The sequence below is a fragment of the Gorilla gorilla genome, chromosome 6 (genome assembly GCF_029281585.2).
Source record: "Gorilla gorilla gorilla isolate KB3781 chromosome 6, NHGRI_mGorGor1-v2.1_pri, whole genome shotgun sequence".
NCBI lineage: Eukaryota > Metazoa > Chordata > Mammalia > Primates > Hominidae > Gorilla > Gorilla gorilla.
Genome location: NC_073230.2, coordinates 82,216,932 through 82,232,207, shown reverse-complemented (window position 1 = coordinate 82,232,207; position 15,276 = coordinate 82,216,932). Strand labels below are relative to the sequence as shown.

Here is a 15,276-nt window from a genome sequence, read left to right as displayed (position 1 = left end):
TGATCCCCTAAGCATTTCAGCTAAAGCTACTCAACTTGTACTTCCATGTGGCCATGTGGTCTTTGTCATTTTTAGTAGTTTTTGTATTTTGAAGCCCGGGAAGAGGAGCTATTAAGAATGACAAGGAGGCCGGGTGCAGTGGCTCACTCCTGTAATCCCAGTCCTTTGGGAGGCTGAGATGGGCAGATCATGAGGTCAGGAGATCGAGACCATCCTGGCTAACACAATGAAACCCCATCTCTACTAAAAAATACAAAAATATTGGCCAGGTGTGGTGGCAGGCGCCTATAGTCCCAGCTACTCGGGAGGCTGAGGCAGAAGAATGGCGTGAACCCAGGAGGTGGAGCTTGCAGTGAGCCGAGATCGTGCCACTGCACTCCAGCCTGGGCGACAGTGTGAGACTCCATCTCAAAAAAAAAAAAAAGAATGACAAGTAGATGGAATATGGGTACAAGGTCTGGTCCAGCGAGATTATAACTTGGTTATCTAAAGGTACAGTTTAACCTTCCCTAGCTTTAATCTCCTTTCCTGAGGAACATAGAGTTGTTGTATATGAAAGTGCTTTATAATCTTGAAAAGCCCGACAGACATTGAAATGAGCATTTTATTATTTTTTAATTACTTTTTTTTTTTTTTGAGATGGAGTCTCACTCTGTCATCAGGCTGGGGTGCAGTGGCACGATCTTGGCTCACTGCAGCCTCTACCTCCCTCTTTCAAGTGATTGTTCTGCCTCAGCCTCCCGAGTAGCTGGGACTGCAGGTACGCGCCACCACGCCCAGCTAATTTTTGTATTTTTAGTATAGACAGGGTTTCACCGTGTTGGCCAGGATGGTCTTGATCTATTGACCTTGTGATCCACCGGCCTTGTGATCCACCTGCCTTGGCCTCCCAAAGTCCTGGGATTACAAACGTGAGCCACCATGCCTGGCCTATTTTTTTTTTGAGATGGAGTCTCACTGTGTCGCCCAGGCTGGAGTGCAGTGGTGCAATCTTGGCTCACTGCAACCTCTGCCTCCTGGGTTCAAGCAGTTCTCCCATCCCAGCCTCCCGAGTAGCTAGGATTACAGGCATGTGCTACCATGCCTGCCTAATTTTTTTATTTTTTGTAGAGATGGGGTTTTTACCGTGTTGGCCAGGGTGATTTTGAACTCCTGATCTCAAGTGATCCACCCACCTTGGCCTCCCAAAGTGCTAGGATAGCCACCGGGCCTGGTCTTGCTTAGACATTTTAAATTTGCTTATACATTTTCTTAAGAGTTGGTCATTTGATGTGCTTTCAAGTTTTCTGCTCTTATAATTAACACTGGTCTGAGACCTTTCTTACTTTCGAAAAATGTATGAATGTTTTCCTACATTTACACATTCCCCATATTGATATATTGGGTCAACGTGAATGGGTAATGTTATGACTCTTAATTAAAAATCTGAGTAATTTTCATTTGTGAAATTGTCTGAAAATGATGCATGTGATAGCTGATTGAGAGATTTTTGTATTTTCTACCAGGTTAAGCTTTATTTAAAAGCTTTGTTTGGCAGGGCGCAGTGGCTCATGCCTATAATCCTAGCACTTTGGGAAGCCTAGGCAGGTGGATCGCTTGAGCTCAGGAGTTCGAGACCAGCCTGGGCAACATGACGAAACCCTGTCTCTACAAAAAATACAAAAATTAGCTGGGCGTGATGGTGCATGCCTATAATCCCAGCTACTAGGAGGCTGAGGTGGGAGGATTGCTTGACCCCGGGAGACGGAGGTTGTAGTGAGCCGAGATCACGCCACTGCACTCCAGCCTGGGTGACAGAGCGAGACCCTATCTCAAAAAAAAAAAAAAAAAAAGAAAAAAAGAAAAAAGAATTTAAAAACTTTGTTTATAGTGGGTGAAGAGTTTGGGATAATTTGTGGGTATGTATTTTTCTTTGCTTTTTCATCTTATGGCCATTAGAGGGCACTGGAGAAAACACTAATGAAGATTTCAGACATCCATGTACATTATTTTTTTGAAATGAAATGATTTTGGGCTTTATGAGCTTTAAGCAGCTGGTTTATGATATTTCAGCTTTCTCATAAAAATCTCTCATAAAATCATCAGATCTTTGGGAAAGATACCTATTTTTTCCCAATTTTAGTATGACACAAAAATAAGCTACCAGTTTTCGTTTTTCATGATTGTTAGGTTACAGCAGAGTGTTCAAATAGATCTTGTTTTCAATTTCTAGGGGATATGGGATACTAAACTTGGCAATGAAGGTTTTTACTGCTTGGCTTTTCTTTTTCTTTTTCTGGCATTTTGTTTTTTCTTTTCTTTTTTTTTAGACAGTCTTGCTGTGTCGCCCAGGCTGGAGTGCAGTGGCACAATATCATCTCATGGCAGCCCCCGCCTCCCGGGTTCATGCAATTCTGCCTCAGCCTCCCGAGTAGGTGGGATTATAGCGCCCACCACCATGCCCGGCTAATTTTTGTATTTTTAGTAGAGACAGCACCTCGCCATGTTGGCCAGGCTGGTCTTAAACTCCTGACCTCAGGTGATCCACCTGCCTCAGCCTCCTGAAGTGCTGGGATTACAGGTGCGAGCCACTAAGCCTGGCTTTTTCTGGCATTTTCTTTGGGGCTGGCTCACACATTCCCTGAGTGCTTTCCGCGTGATCATCCATGACACACCACATGAAATTGCCTTAGTTGTTACTGTTGAGGGAAGTAGTATGTGCCAGTGCTTAAGAGTTGGGCCGAAGCACTGTCATTGTAAGACTGGTTTTTGAGTAATATTCACTAACTTTCATGGAGTCATACGTCTCAGCTTGTGTATCTGGACAAATTATTTTACCCCTCTGTGCTTCTGTTTTCTCATTTGGAATGTGAGAGATAACAGTATCTGCCTTATAAAGTTCTTATGTAGATTAAAGAAGTTAATCCAGCCACACTGTATTTTCTTGTATAGTAGTTAATATATTTTTATATAATAATAGTATATTCTAATTCTAATTATATTAGAATTAATATATAATTATATTAGAATTAATTATATAATTATTATATTAGAATTATATAATTAGACTTAGAATATAACTTTAATTAATATAATTATATATTAATATAATATATAATTAGAATTAGAATATATAATATTAACTATTCTAATATAATTAGAATTAAAATATATTAACTATAATAATTAATAATTAACTTATATAAGAATATGTCTTCAAATAGGATAGATTTGGTCCTACCAAAACACCACCTTGGTATTCTACCTCCCTCCCTCTGTAGTACTATCTAAGACTTCTTCTAGGACTGAAGATAATTTGAAGTATGAGAGTGGTTTCTAAGAACTAGAGCACTAAAGTTTGAAACACTGGAATGTTAGGGAGACAGATGGAGATATGGGGGGAATGGGGTGTTAGGGGTGGCATGTTTGTGGAACCCTAAACAGTTTGGTGTGCCTAGAGTTGACTGGGGGGGTAGGGATATTTGGAGCTGTGACAGAGAAGGAAGATGGGGTAGGATCCTAGAGGCTTCTCAAGTCCTGCAGTGGAGGGCTGAGCTTTCTCCTGAAGGCAGTGGGAGGCAATGTGATTTGATTGAATTGGAGAATGGGTTAGGGGGTGTGGGGAGAGAGGAGAGTTCCAGTGTAGGTTTAAAATATTAGGAGGCCGGGCGCAGTGGCTTATGCCTGTAATCCCAGTGCTTTGGGAGGCTGAGGCTGGTGGATCACCTGAGGTCTGGAGTTCAAGATCAGCCTGGCAAACATGGTGAAACCTTATTTCTACTAAAAATACAAAAGTTAGCGGGATGTGGTGGCACATGCCTGTAATCCCAGCTACTCAGGAGACTGAGGCAGGAGAATCGCTTGAGCCTGAGAGATGGAGGTTTCAGTGAGCCGAGATTTCGCCTCTGTACTCCAGCCTAGGCAACAGCCTGAGACAACCCTGTCTCAAAGAATAAAGGAAAAAAGGAGAAATCAAAATACATAACTAGATTATCTCACTCAATCCTCACAGTGACCTTGAGATGATCAAACTATTATCATCTGCAGTTTACCATTTAACAGATAGCAACTGAGGCTTAGTTTAAGCGATTTGTCCATCATCAGATGGCTGGTAAGTTGACAGCCTCAAGCCTGGACTCCCATCTGTCTGTGTCACTCCTCTTGGCTGCTTCCCCAGGGAGGAGTGGTTCTCAGAAGAGAAGCTGTAGTGTTTAGAGAACCATGAGTCAGGAGGAGCCTGATAATTTTTATATTGTTTATTTTCTCTTTCTCTTATGTTGTGATTTGTAAATGTAAAGCCTATTGCTACTTTTTTTTTTTTTTTCCTGCAGTAAATAAATGTTGCTAAATACTCCCCACAGCAATGTTCTGGCTAAGCAGACAAACACTAACATCAGCATCATTAATTTTGGAAATAAATGGCAAATGCTTGACAGTTACTCACTGGAGAAACATTTCCATTTGCCAGCTATTTAAATTGCAGAAGGATCTCAGTATGTCCAGTTCTGATTATAAAGTTCTGTTGGTATTGCAGTGGAATAACAGGAAGCTAGTTTCAGAATTATTTTTAAGGCTTTGGAGTGTTTACTTCACCTAGAAACAAGAGGTGATATACTTTCAACCCCAATACGCTGCCCTTAAACCATCTTGACTCACCATGGTCTCTGTAGCTAGGAGCACTTAACAATGAGTCCCCATGTTATCTTGTTAAGGTAGGTTATCCAAAATAGAATTACTGTGTCAGAGTAAAGCTCTTGACATGCTTGGGCACGCTGCTTTTCCACAAGTTCAAAAGGCATTTTTAGAACTCAGTATATACAAAAGCTTTGAGTAATGGTGAAAATTGGTCATTTTAAAACTGAACCATGACCAGTGAGTGATATCTTGGAGATTCATTTATTAAAGAAATAGGAATCTAAATGTGGGGTTAAATTGCAGCAAAAGTTATTAAATATTAATAATTTACTTAATTTTTTTACCGTGACTCCTTTTCAGTGATATAATTTTTATTAGTTTAGATTAATATTAAAACTCTACTTCATGTATAATTAAACATGAATAAAAGTTGTTTTTTTTTTTTTTTTTTGAGATGAAGTCTTGCTTTGTTGCCCAGGTGTGATCTTGGCTCATTGCAACCTCCGCCTGCTAGGTTCAAGTGATTCTTCTGCCTCAGCCTCCTGAATAGCTGGGACCACAAGCGCATGCCACCACGCCCAGCTAATTTTTGTATTTTCAGAAGAGATGGGTTTCATCATGTTGGCCAGGCTGTTCTCGAACTCCTGACCTCAAGTGATCTGCCCGCCTCAGCCTCCCAAAGTGCTGGGATTACAGGCGTGAGCCACCACGTCCGACCTGAGTTTTTAATATTGAAAGTTACCAGGTTTAGAATTAGTTACTGAAAGAAATGTGGTCTAAATGTCTGGGTCTAGAAATAGCTGTCTGATAGTTTTGAGGCATTTCTTCATTTATTCAGCCAACATTTACTGAATGCCCATCCTGTGCTGGCATGGCTCCAGGCCTAGCCAGGTTAATTGTCTAGAAAAATGACCTCTAGAGAATTTGGGCATTCTATAGCCAATCTTTTTCTTTTCTTTGAGACAGAGTCTGTTGCCCAGGCTGGAGTGCAGTGGCACCATGTCGGCTCACTGCAACCTCTGCCTCCTGGATTCAAGTGATTCTCGTGCCTCAGCCTCCCCAGTAGCTGAAATTATAGGCCTTTGCCACCATGCCTGGCTAATTTTTGTATTTTTAGTAGAAATGGGGTTTCGCCATGTTGGCCAGACTGGTCTCAAACTCCTGACCTCAGGTGATCCACCCACCTCCACCTCCCAAAGTGCTAGGATTACAGACGTGAGCCACCACACCTGGCCTAGTCAACCTTTTCTATAGGAATTGATAAGAAAAGGAATCACCTGATGGTAAAAAAGGATCAATCAGAAAGACTCTTTCCCAGGAGAAATGTATGTTTTGGTAAGAAAAAGCTTGTTTGTTGTAAAACTCCTGTTTATCAGTTTCCGACTGTATAGCATTTTACCTTAAAGTCTTCAGCAAATCAGTTTTCGGCCTTGTTTTTATCCTAGGCAAAATTGGATGGTACTGTGGTTTCTGGGATGATGGTATCAAAATGAATTAAGTGGTATTGTATGATTTTTTTAAATTTTTTTATTTTTAGAGACAGGGTCTTGCTTTGTAACCCAGGCTAGAGTGCAGTGGTGTGATCATAGCTCACCACAGCCTTGAATTCCTGGGCTCAAGTGATTCTGCCACCTCAGCCTCCCAAGTGGCTCGGATGACAGGCACGTGCCACCACACGTGGCAAATTAAAAAAATTTTTTTTTTTGTAGAGCTGGGATCTCACTATGTTGCCCAGGCTGGTTTCCAACTCCTCGGCTCAACCAGTCTTCCTGCCTTGGCCTCCCAAAGTCCTGGGTTTACAGGCGTGAGCCACTGCACCCAACCAGTATTATATGATATTTAAAACAAAAACAAATAAAAAACATTAGTAACACTGCTTTATACCTGTTATTCTATAAGATTCATGTAGTCCTGTCAGTTTATAAAGAATGTTTTGTGTATTCATTGCCATTTTCATAAGTGCTTAGGAAGTTAGCTCATAATTGACTTTCCTGTTTGCATGTCAGACCACTGTAGCTTGGCGAGGATATGAGTTTTCTTTCAAGGCAAGTGTGATGGGTATGGGAGATGGGAGGAGTGGAAGTAGAGGTTGGAGACAGGGAGGCCATTTAGTTTGGCTTTTGCCGTCGTCCCTTAGGAGAAAGCAAGACCGTGGACAAGAACGGTGGCATTGTAGGTGGAGAGAACAGTTATGTTGGGAAATGAAACCCTAGAACTGTTTTACTGGGCAATGGGCTCACTTCTGGATGTATATAGAAGCCAATACTGTGGCACTGGCTTTTGAAAAAAGAAAGGCTTTATTGGGAGTCGACTGGCAAGCAGATAGGAAGAAACACTCAAGTCTGTCTCCCTGAGCTGGAGGCTGGGGCAGGTTTTATAGGCAGAGGGATTACCATGAGGCAATATAATTAGTGAAGTGTGATCTGATTGGATCTTGCAACGAAGTGACGCCAGGAGGTGTGATTTGATTGGAGCATGCCGTGGGGTGATGGCAAGACATGATCTGATTGGCTCATGCCCTGAGGTGATGCCGAGGCTTGCTTCTTAATTCTTTCTTTTCCCTGATCCGAGCCCTTTGGTTCTGCTTGTGGTTGACTTTTTAGTTCTGATTGCCTCTGGTATCACGTGTTGGGCACACTGGGTTCATCTGTGCTCGAGTTACCTGACCTACAACCTGGGGGTTCATGGCAACTGAAATACAACTTACTAGTTTACTGCACATAATTGAACCAGATTGGGCTAGTTATGTGGTTACAGAACTTGGCCACTCATCTTTAAATGGGATGGTACAGGAGAGGAAGAAATCAAGGTTGGCTGATTCTGGGATCTTATTTATTTCTGTTTAGGCCATGTAACAGCTATAAATGAATAAATACACAAAAATATATGGATCTTACATGGTTGTTATATTGTTACATTCTGGGCAGAGAGTAAACAATGTCTGCACCTAGCAGATTAGAGTTAGAATTTGAATGGTGCATTAAACTCCCTTGCGGAGTGTTATAAACCATTACATTTCTTTTCAGAAACGAAATTACTACTGCATATGGAGGTTAGGAGTGAGCTGCCTTAGAGGGAAGGAGTGATGAATTTTGTTTGTCCTGAGTGCTCAAGACCTTTAATCATAGCCCTTATGACTGACTCTGGGGTTGCAACACTCACATTTTATGATAGATACTTTCTCTAGTGAAGGGACAGAGACAGTATTCCATGGCCATCCTTTGGAGTCTGTTCATTTTGTAGGGGCCAGAAGTCTCTGTTTAAAACCCCAAGAGGGTGTCTGTGGAGCTTTGGGCATAGTGGTCAGAGGCCAGTGTCATGGACCTCAGTCCAGTTTTGGATTTATCTGGCCTTTGGGTTAAGCAAATAAGCTGGTGATGTTTTGTGGTGACAAGGCTTTTGAGGGCAAATACTGCCACGTCTTATCAATTTTTCACATGATTTGTAGAGGAATTATAGAGACTCGCTATAGAATTGCTTCAGAGAATTCAAATGCTTTCAAGGTTGAGATTTGTTCATTTTGCTTCACCACAAGCCTTCTTTATCAAGCTCACACCTTTGCTTTTAGATTAAAAAAAACAAAGCAAACTACTTGGGTAGCTGAGGCGGGAGGATCGCTTGAGCCCAGGAGTTTGAGACCAGCCTGGGCGACATAGCGAGACCTCATCTCAGAAAACAAAAGGCAAAGGATTCCTTCTATTTTAAACTATCTTAATAAAATAATAACTGGAGCCTTTTTATTTGTATAAAAGGCCTAGCATTAAGCTAATTACATTTAGTATAAGAACAAATGATTGATGTTTGTTTATGAATTTTTTCAGCTCCATCCAGTAATGTGTAATTAAGAACCCTATTACTGGAAGCAAAAATGTCAATTTGCCTTGCATTTTGATTATATTTAGTAATTTGGAATGCTGACTTTTAGGACAGATAGGACTTAATGCGGCTTTTTTTTTTTTTCCTCATTTGGTACATTTGATTCTCTAAAGTACTTTTTTCACTGATCTCCTATTTCAGAGCAAGTCCCTGAAATAACAGAGAATGTAGAGATATTGACTCCAAATTTCACTTACTTTCTGTGAGTGTTAATTTTTTTTTTTTTTTTTTTTTTTGAGGCAGAGTCTCTGTCACCCAGGCTGGAGTGCAGTGGCACAATCTTGGCTCACCGTAACCTCCGCCTCCTGGGTTCAAGCGATTTTCCTGCCTCAGCCTCCCTGGTAGCTGGGATTATAGGTGCCCGCCACCATGCCTGGCTAATTTTTGTATTTTTAGTAGAGACAGGGTTTCACCATGTTGGCCAGGCTGGTCTCGAACTCCTGACCTCAGGTGATCCACCTGCCTCGGCCTCCCATAGCGCTTGGATTATAGGCGTGAGCCAACGTGCCCGGCCACATGTTAAAATTTTTAATCTGTTTTATATATGGGGGACATCGAATGTTCTCAAAAGTACACAGAGTGATATAGTGAATTCTTATTACCTATTGCCTGGCCTCATCAACCAGCAACTTATGGGCCATCCTCCCCTAGGTACCCTTTGTATACCCCTTTCTGTTTTAGTTTGAAGCAAATCTCGGACCTCATCTGTGAGATATTCTCATGTTAAAGTAGAAATGGTGTTACGGTGAGTCCATTCACTTATTCACCTGGGGGCTGGATGGCTGGACATTTAAAATAGACGGGGACCAAGGGTGCGCTGGGGCTTAGTGGTAGGGCCACTGCCTGGATGAGTTATTGTGAATTTCTGCAGCTGTCAGTAAGATTTGATGAGTATCTCCCCTAAAGTGTAACACAGATCTTGTGTATTGTCTCTGAAATTATTACTCAGCACTCTGCCATTCTCAAAAAGATAGGGAGATATCCTTAAAAATATACACAAACAAACTTTTAAAAAGAGAAGAAGAAATCAGTGGAAAGAGTGAATGAGGGTCATCTTGTCATATCAAGCCAGTTACAATGAATAGAAGACCAGCATGCTGCAAGGTTTTGTAACAGTAATTAAAGGTGTGCTGGTGAAATTTCCTGGTGGCCAAAGTCAACAGGAAACACAATTATTTTTATATTATCCTTTGGATTTCTTAAGTGTTTCTTTTTCTATCACTGAAGAAAAATATCCTGCGTAGGATCTTCTAGAAGTAGACATTGGCCAGGAGTTTCAGACCAGCCTGGCCAACATGGAGAAACCCTGTCTCTACTAAAAATACAAAAAAATTAGCCGGGCATGGTGGTGCACACCTGTAGTCCCAGCTACTTGGGAGGCTGAGGCATGAGAATTGCTTGAACCCGGGAGGTGGTGTTTGCAGTGAGCCAAGATCGTGCCACTGCACTCTGACCTGGGCGACAAAGCGAGACTCTGTTTCAAAAAATAAAATAAGGGAGAGGGAACCATTGGAATGGTTGTTTGTGGTAGTGGGGTAACTTGGTCTCTGAGCTGATGGCTCTCAGGGTGGCTTAGATTACTTTTTTTATTTGTTTTTGGGGTTTAGAGATGTAATACCAGCAGCAGCTATAATTTGTTGAACGCCTATTGTACATCAGGGGTTGTGCTGTGATTTTATTTCATTTAACCTTCAACACATTTCTTCTCTATTGCTATTATTATTTTTCCCCCTTTTCAGGTGAGGAAATTGAAATTCAGAGAAAATAAACAACTTGCTAAAGTTAGGCAGCTATCTGTACTCAGATTGCTGAAAATGTTTGACACTTAGTTAAGTGAATTGTAGATTTACGGTTTTTGGATGTGTATGTTTGAGTATATAGTTACTTAACAAAAGAGCATCCTGGCATGTCTTTAGATTGTTGTCTCATTGGGATTGTGTTCACTTTGCAGAGGATGGGTTTTGTGGGCCATGGTTCATAACAGCCGTTTTTTAAAACAATTTTTTAAAATTATTTAAAATTATTTATTTTTTGAGACAGAGTCTTTCTCTGTTGCCCAGGCTGGAGTATGGTGGTGTGATCTTGGCTCACTGCAACTTTCGCCTTCCGGGTTCAAGTGATTCTCCTGCCTCAGCCTCCTGAGTAGCTGGGATTACAGGTGTGAGCCACCATCCCCGGCTAATTTTTGTATTTTTAGTAGAGATGAGGTTTCGCCATGTTGGCCGGGCTGGTCTCGATCTCCTGACCTCAGGTGATCCGCCTACCCTGGCCTTCTAAAATGCTGGGATTACAGGCGTGAGCCACCATGCCCAACCTCATAATGGACCTTTTTATTGATGCTGGGTGTTCATGATTGTGCTGTTATTTACATTGCACATTGCCAATTCTGGATTTCATTCTTTATTTTAATGCAGAGAGAAAAGGAACAGCAGGAAGAGAAGTCTGGTTTGTTCAGGAACATGGGGAGGAATGAAGATGGTGAAAGAAGAGCTATGATAACTCCTGCTCTCCAAGAAGCCCTTACTAAACAAGGTGAAAATCTTCAAGAATTGTTGCTATATGACTATAGTCTTAGGCATTCTCATTTGATACCTAGAATGAAGTCTCTCTCTAATTAGCTCAGCAGCTGTTCATAGTGGCAGATATAACAGTCTAAAGATTTACCTTCTTACTTCTGTGGATCGCTTCTGTTGGCTGCCTGCACCAGTGAGTTACCTTTTTTCTTGGTTTATTGGGATATTACTATCAGTGTGGGTCAAGTTCACAGATCAAAAGTGCTGTCATTGGGAAAGCTATTTAAAATGCATAGAAAAGCTTATATGATATGAGACTGGGTTAATTAGAAGTGTTTATGTAGAGGTATCATATCTGGATTTTTGTGGTCTTACCTTATTAAGGAGGTTATAGTTGCATGAATGAATAATATTAGTTTCCTGTGGAGGAAAGAGTAGTAAAATGGGAATCAGTAGACCGACCTCCTTTCCTTCTTCCCCCTCCCCACTTCCCCTCTATATTTATGAGAGGCCTTTTACGTGACAGTTCTGGCAATGCAGAGAAACATAGGAAACTATATCTGCTTCAAGAAACTGTCGGTCTGGTACGCTAGACAAATATATATATATTTGTATTTTAATATCTATGTCTATATTTTAATTAGGGTAGATTATATTAATGTGATTTCATTATAGATTTAAATTTATCTTGCTATTTTCTATTTCATCTGCTTTTTGATTTCCCTTTTCCTGTTTTTCTGTGTTCTTTCAAATTAATTCATTTTTAAAAAATGACTCTTTTATATTTTGTTTGCTTACTAGCAATAACATTTTTGTTAATAGTTGCCCAAGGTTTTACACTATACCTCTTTTTTTTTTTTTTTTTTTTTTTTGGAGACAGTCTCTCTCTCACCCAGTCTGGAGTGCAGTGGCATAATCTTGGCTCACTGTAACCTCTGCCTCCTGGGTTCAAGTGATTCTCCTGCCTCAGCCTCCTGAGCAGCTGGGACTAGAGACATATGTCACCATGCTCAGCTAATTTTTTCACCATGTTGGCCATGCTGGTCTTGAACTCCTGGCCTCAAGTGATCTGCCACCTCAGCCTCCCGAAGTGCTGGGATTACAGGTGTAAGCCACTGCACCTGGCCTACACCATACTACTTTATCATTTCATAGTATATCTTTGAGTGATGTTATCTCACTTAATGTGTAGAAGAACTGTACAGTACTATACTTCCATTATTTCTTTCTTAACCTGTATGTAATTTTTATCACACATTTTACTTTTACTTTTGTTTTTTGGTTGAGTCGGGTCTTGCTCTTTTGCCTAGGCTGGAGTGCAGTGGTATGATCATGGCTCACTGTAGCCTTGAACTCCTGGGCTCAAGGAATCCTCCTGCCTCAGCCCCCTGAATAGCTGAGACTACAGGTGTAAGCCACCACACTGAGTGTTTTACGTATGCTCTAAAGCCTACACTTTATTATTATTTTTTCTTCAACAAAAATATCTATTTTTATATCTAACTCAATCAAAACATCTATTTAATTATGTACTAAAGATTTATATACTTAGAATCTTAGAATCTCACATATTTACTTATGTAGTTACCATTTTCAGTACTCATGTAGTTACCATGTTCTATTCATGTAGGTCTGTGTTCCGTCTGGTATCCTTTTCCATCTGCCTGAAGGACTACTTGTTTTTTGTTTTATTTTTTTCTAATTTAAACTTACCTGTGGCGACTCCAAGGACTTTTTGAAGATCTCTCATAGTGCAGGTTTGTTGGTGATGAATTCTTTCAGCTTTCGTATATCTGAAAATGGCTTTACTTTGCCTTCATTTTCTATCACTGTGTCTTCAAGTTCAGTAATTTTTTGCTGGATATAGAATTGTAGGTTGACAGCTGTTTTTTCTTTCAGTACTTTACAGATGTTACTGCACTGTCCTCTTGCTCACATCGCTTCTGATTAGAGTTCAGCAATCAGTCATCCTTTTGTTTGTTCCTTTAAATAGGATCCTCCTTCTCCCAACCTCCTGCTACTTGGAAGATTTTCTCTTAATGCTGATTTTGAGCAATTTAATTATAATGTGCCTTAGTTTAGTTTTCTTCATGTTTCTTTTATTTGGGTTTTGTTGAGTGTCTTGGTTTTGTGGATTTATGGTCTTCATGAAATTCGGACAAATTTTGGCCATTATTTCTTCAAATATTCTCCCCCCCAACCCACTTGCTTCCTAGAAGACTACAGTTATACCTGTAATAGTCTGCTTGAATTTGACCCACAACTCACTCATGTTCTATTCATTTAAAAAAAGTTCTTTCTTCTGTCTCACTTTTCATTTTGGATAGTTTCTATTGCTATGTTTTCAAGTTCAGTTATCTTTTCTTCTGTAATATCTCATCTTCCATTAATCCTATATAATATGTTTTTCAGCTTAGACATTGTAGTTTTCATTTCTAGAAGTTCAGTTTGGGTCTTTTTATATTTTCCACATCTATTACCTTTTTGAGCCTGTAGAATACAGTTATAACTGTTTTAATGTCCTAATCTGCTAATGTCTTTGTCATTTTTGGATCAGTTTGGATCGATGGATTTTTTTCCCTCATTCATCATGTTTTCCTGTCTGTTTGCAGGCTTCATATCTTTGATTGGATGTCAGACCTAATTTTACCTTATTAGGTACTGGGTATTTTTATTTTTATTATTTATTTATTTATTTTGAGACGGAGTCTCACTCTGTTGCCCAGGCCGGAGCGCAGTGGCGTGATCTTGGCTCACTGCAACCTCTGCCTCCCGGGTTCAAGCGATTCTCCTGCCTCAAGTGATTCACCTGCCTCAGCCTCCTGAGTAGCTGGGTGCCACTACCACGCCTGGCTAATTTTTTGTATTTTTAGTAGAGACAGGGTTTTACCGTGTTAGCCAGAATGGTCTCGATCTCCTGACCTCCTGATCTGCCCACCTTGGCCTCCCAAAGTGCTGGGATTACAGGCTTGAGCCACGGTGCCTGGCCTGGATATTTTTATATAAACACTCTTATAAACAGTTTTAAGCTTTTTTTTTTTTTTTTTTTCCCTGGGACAAGGTTAAGTTACTTTGAAATAATATGAGCTTTATATCTCACTTTTATGGCTTCTTAGGTGAGACAAGAGCCGGCTCAGTATAGGGCTAATTATTCTTCACTGTTGAGGCAAAACACTTCTATGTAGTCTACCTGATGCCTTGTGCATCTTTAGATTTCTAGTCTGACTGGCAGAAACAGGTACAATTCTCAGCCTGCTGTAAGCATCAGGCATTACCCCCAGTCCTTCCCTTCCTCTCTCCCTCTTTTCATTTGGGATAGTTTCTTTGTTTCTTTTTTTTTTTTTTTTTTTTTTGAGATGGAGTTTCACTCTTGTTGCCCAGTCTGGGGTGCAGTGGTGTGGTCTTGGCTCACCACCTCCTCCTCCTGAGTTCAAGCGATTCTCCTGCCTCAGCCTCCCGAGTAGCTGGGATTACACGCATGCACCACCATGCCTGGCTAATTTTTGTATTTTTAGTAGAGACAGGGTTTCACCATATTGGTCAGACTGTTCTCGAACTCCTGACCTCAGGTGATCCACCCGCCTTGGCCTCCCAAAGTGCTGGGATTTACAGGTGTGAGCCACCATGCCCGTCCCATTTGGGATAGTTTCTATCACTGTGTCTTCAAGTTCAGTAATTGTTTCTTCTCTAAATGTCTAGTCTTCCAAAAATGGTTCTTTCCCATCCTTGGGTAGTGTTTCTCTTGAGAATGTGCTGAACAGTACTTGGGCAAATACTTGAGAGAAATCCCCTGTAGACTCTTGGAGTCTCTTTGTAGGTTTCATCTCTCTAGCTTTCAATCCTGCAAACTGTAGCCACCTTTGTCTCCCCAGGCTCTGTTGCATTTTCCAAACTCAAGAGTCCACTGGGCTTCGCTTGGGTAGTCTCTCTTTGCTACATGGCCTGGAAGGTTTCAAGACAGTAAGCCGAGGTAATGGGAGGGCTCACCTTAAGTGTTTCCTATCTCTATGGGATCACCATCTTTTGTTGCCTGATGTCTCATGTTCCGAAATCTGTTGTTTCATATATTTTGTCCATTTTTTGGTATTTCAAGTAGGATTGTAAATCCTCTCTGTTACTCCATCTTGGCTAGAAGCAGAATTCCACACTATGATTTTCAGCAACTGTACACTGTTGGCTTATATTTGTGCTGTGGTCAACTACAGATCTCTCCATTCTGTAATGTACAGTTTTTTTCTTTACCTAAATGCAAAATTTATAGAAACCTATGTAT

At 40.7% G+C, this 15,276-nt stretch overlaps 1 protein-coding gene across 1 annotated transcript in view; it reads left to right on the top strand.

The window, feature by feature from the left end:
- The window catches only part of LOC129534728 (S-adenosyl-L-methionine-dependent tRNA 4-demethylwyosine synthase TYW1B), a 269,648-nt gene that overhangs the window by 46,610 nt on the left and 207,762 nt on the right, over nucleotides 1–15,276 (top strand). Inside the window, 1 exon segment of the mRNA XM_055392702.2 lies at nucleotides 10,905–11,022. Within this exon segment, the coding sequence (XP_055248677.1) occupies nucleotides 10,905–11,022 (118 nt within the window).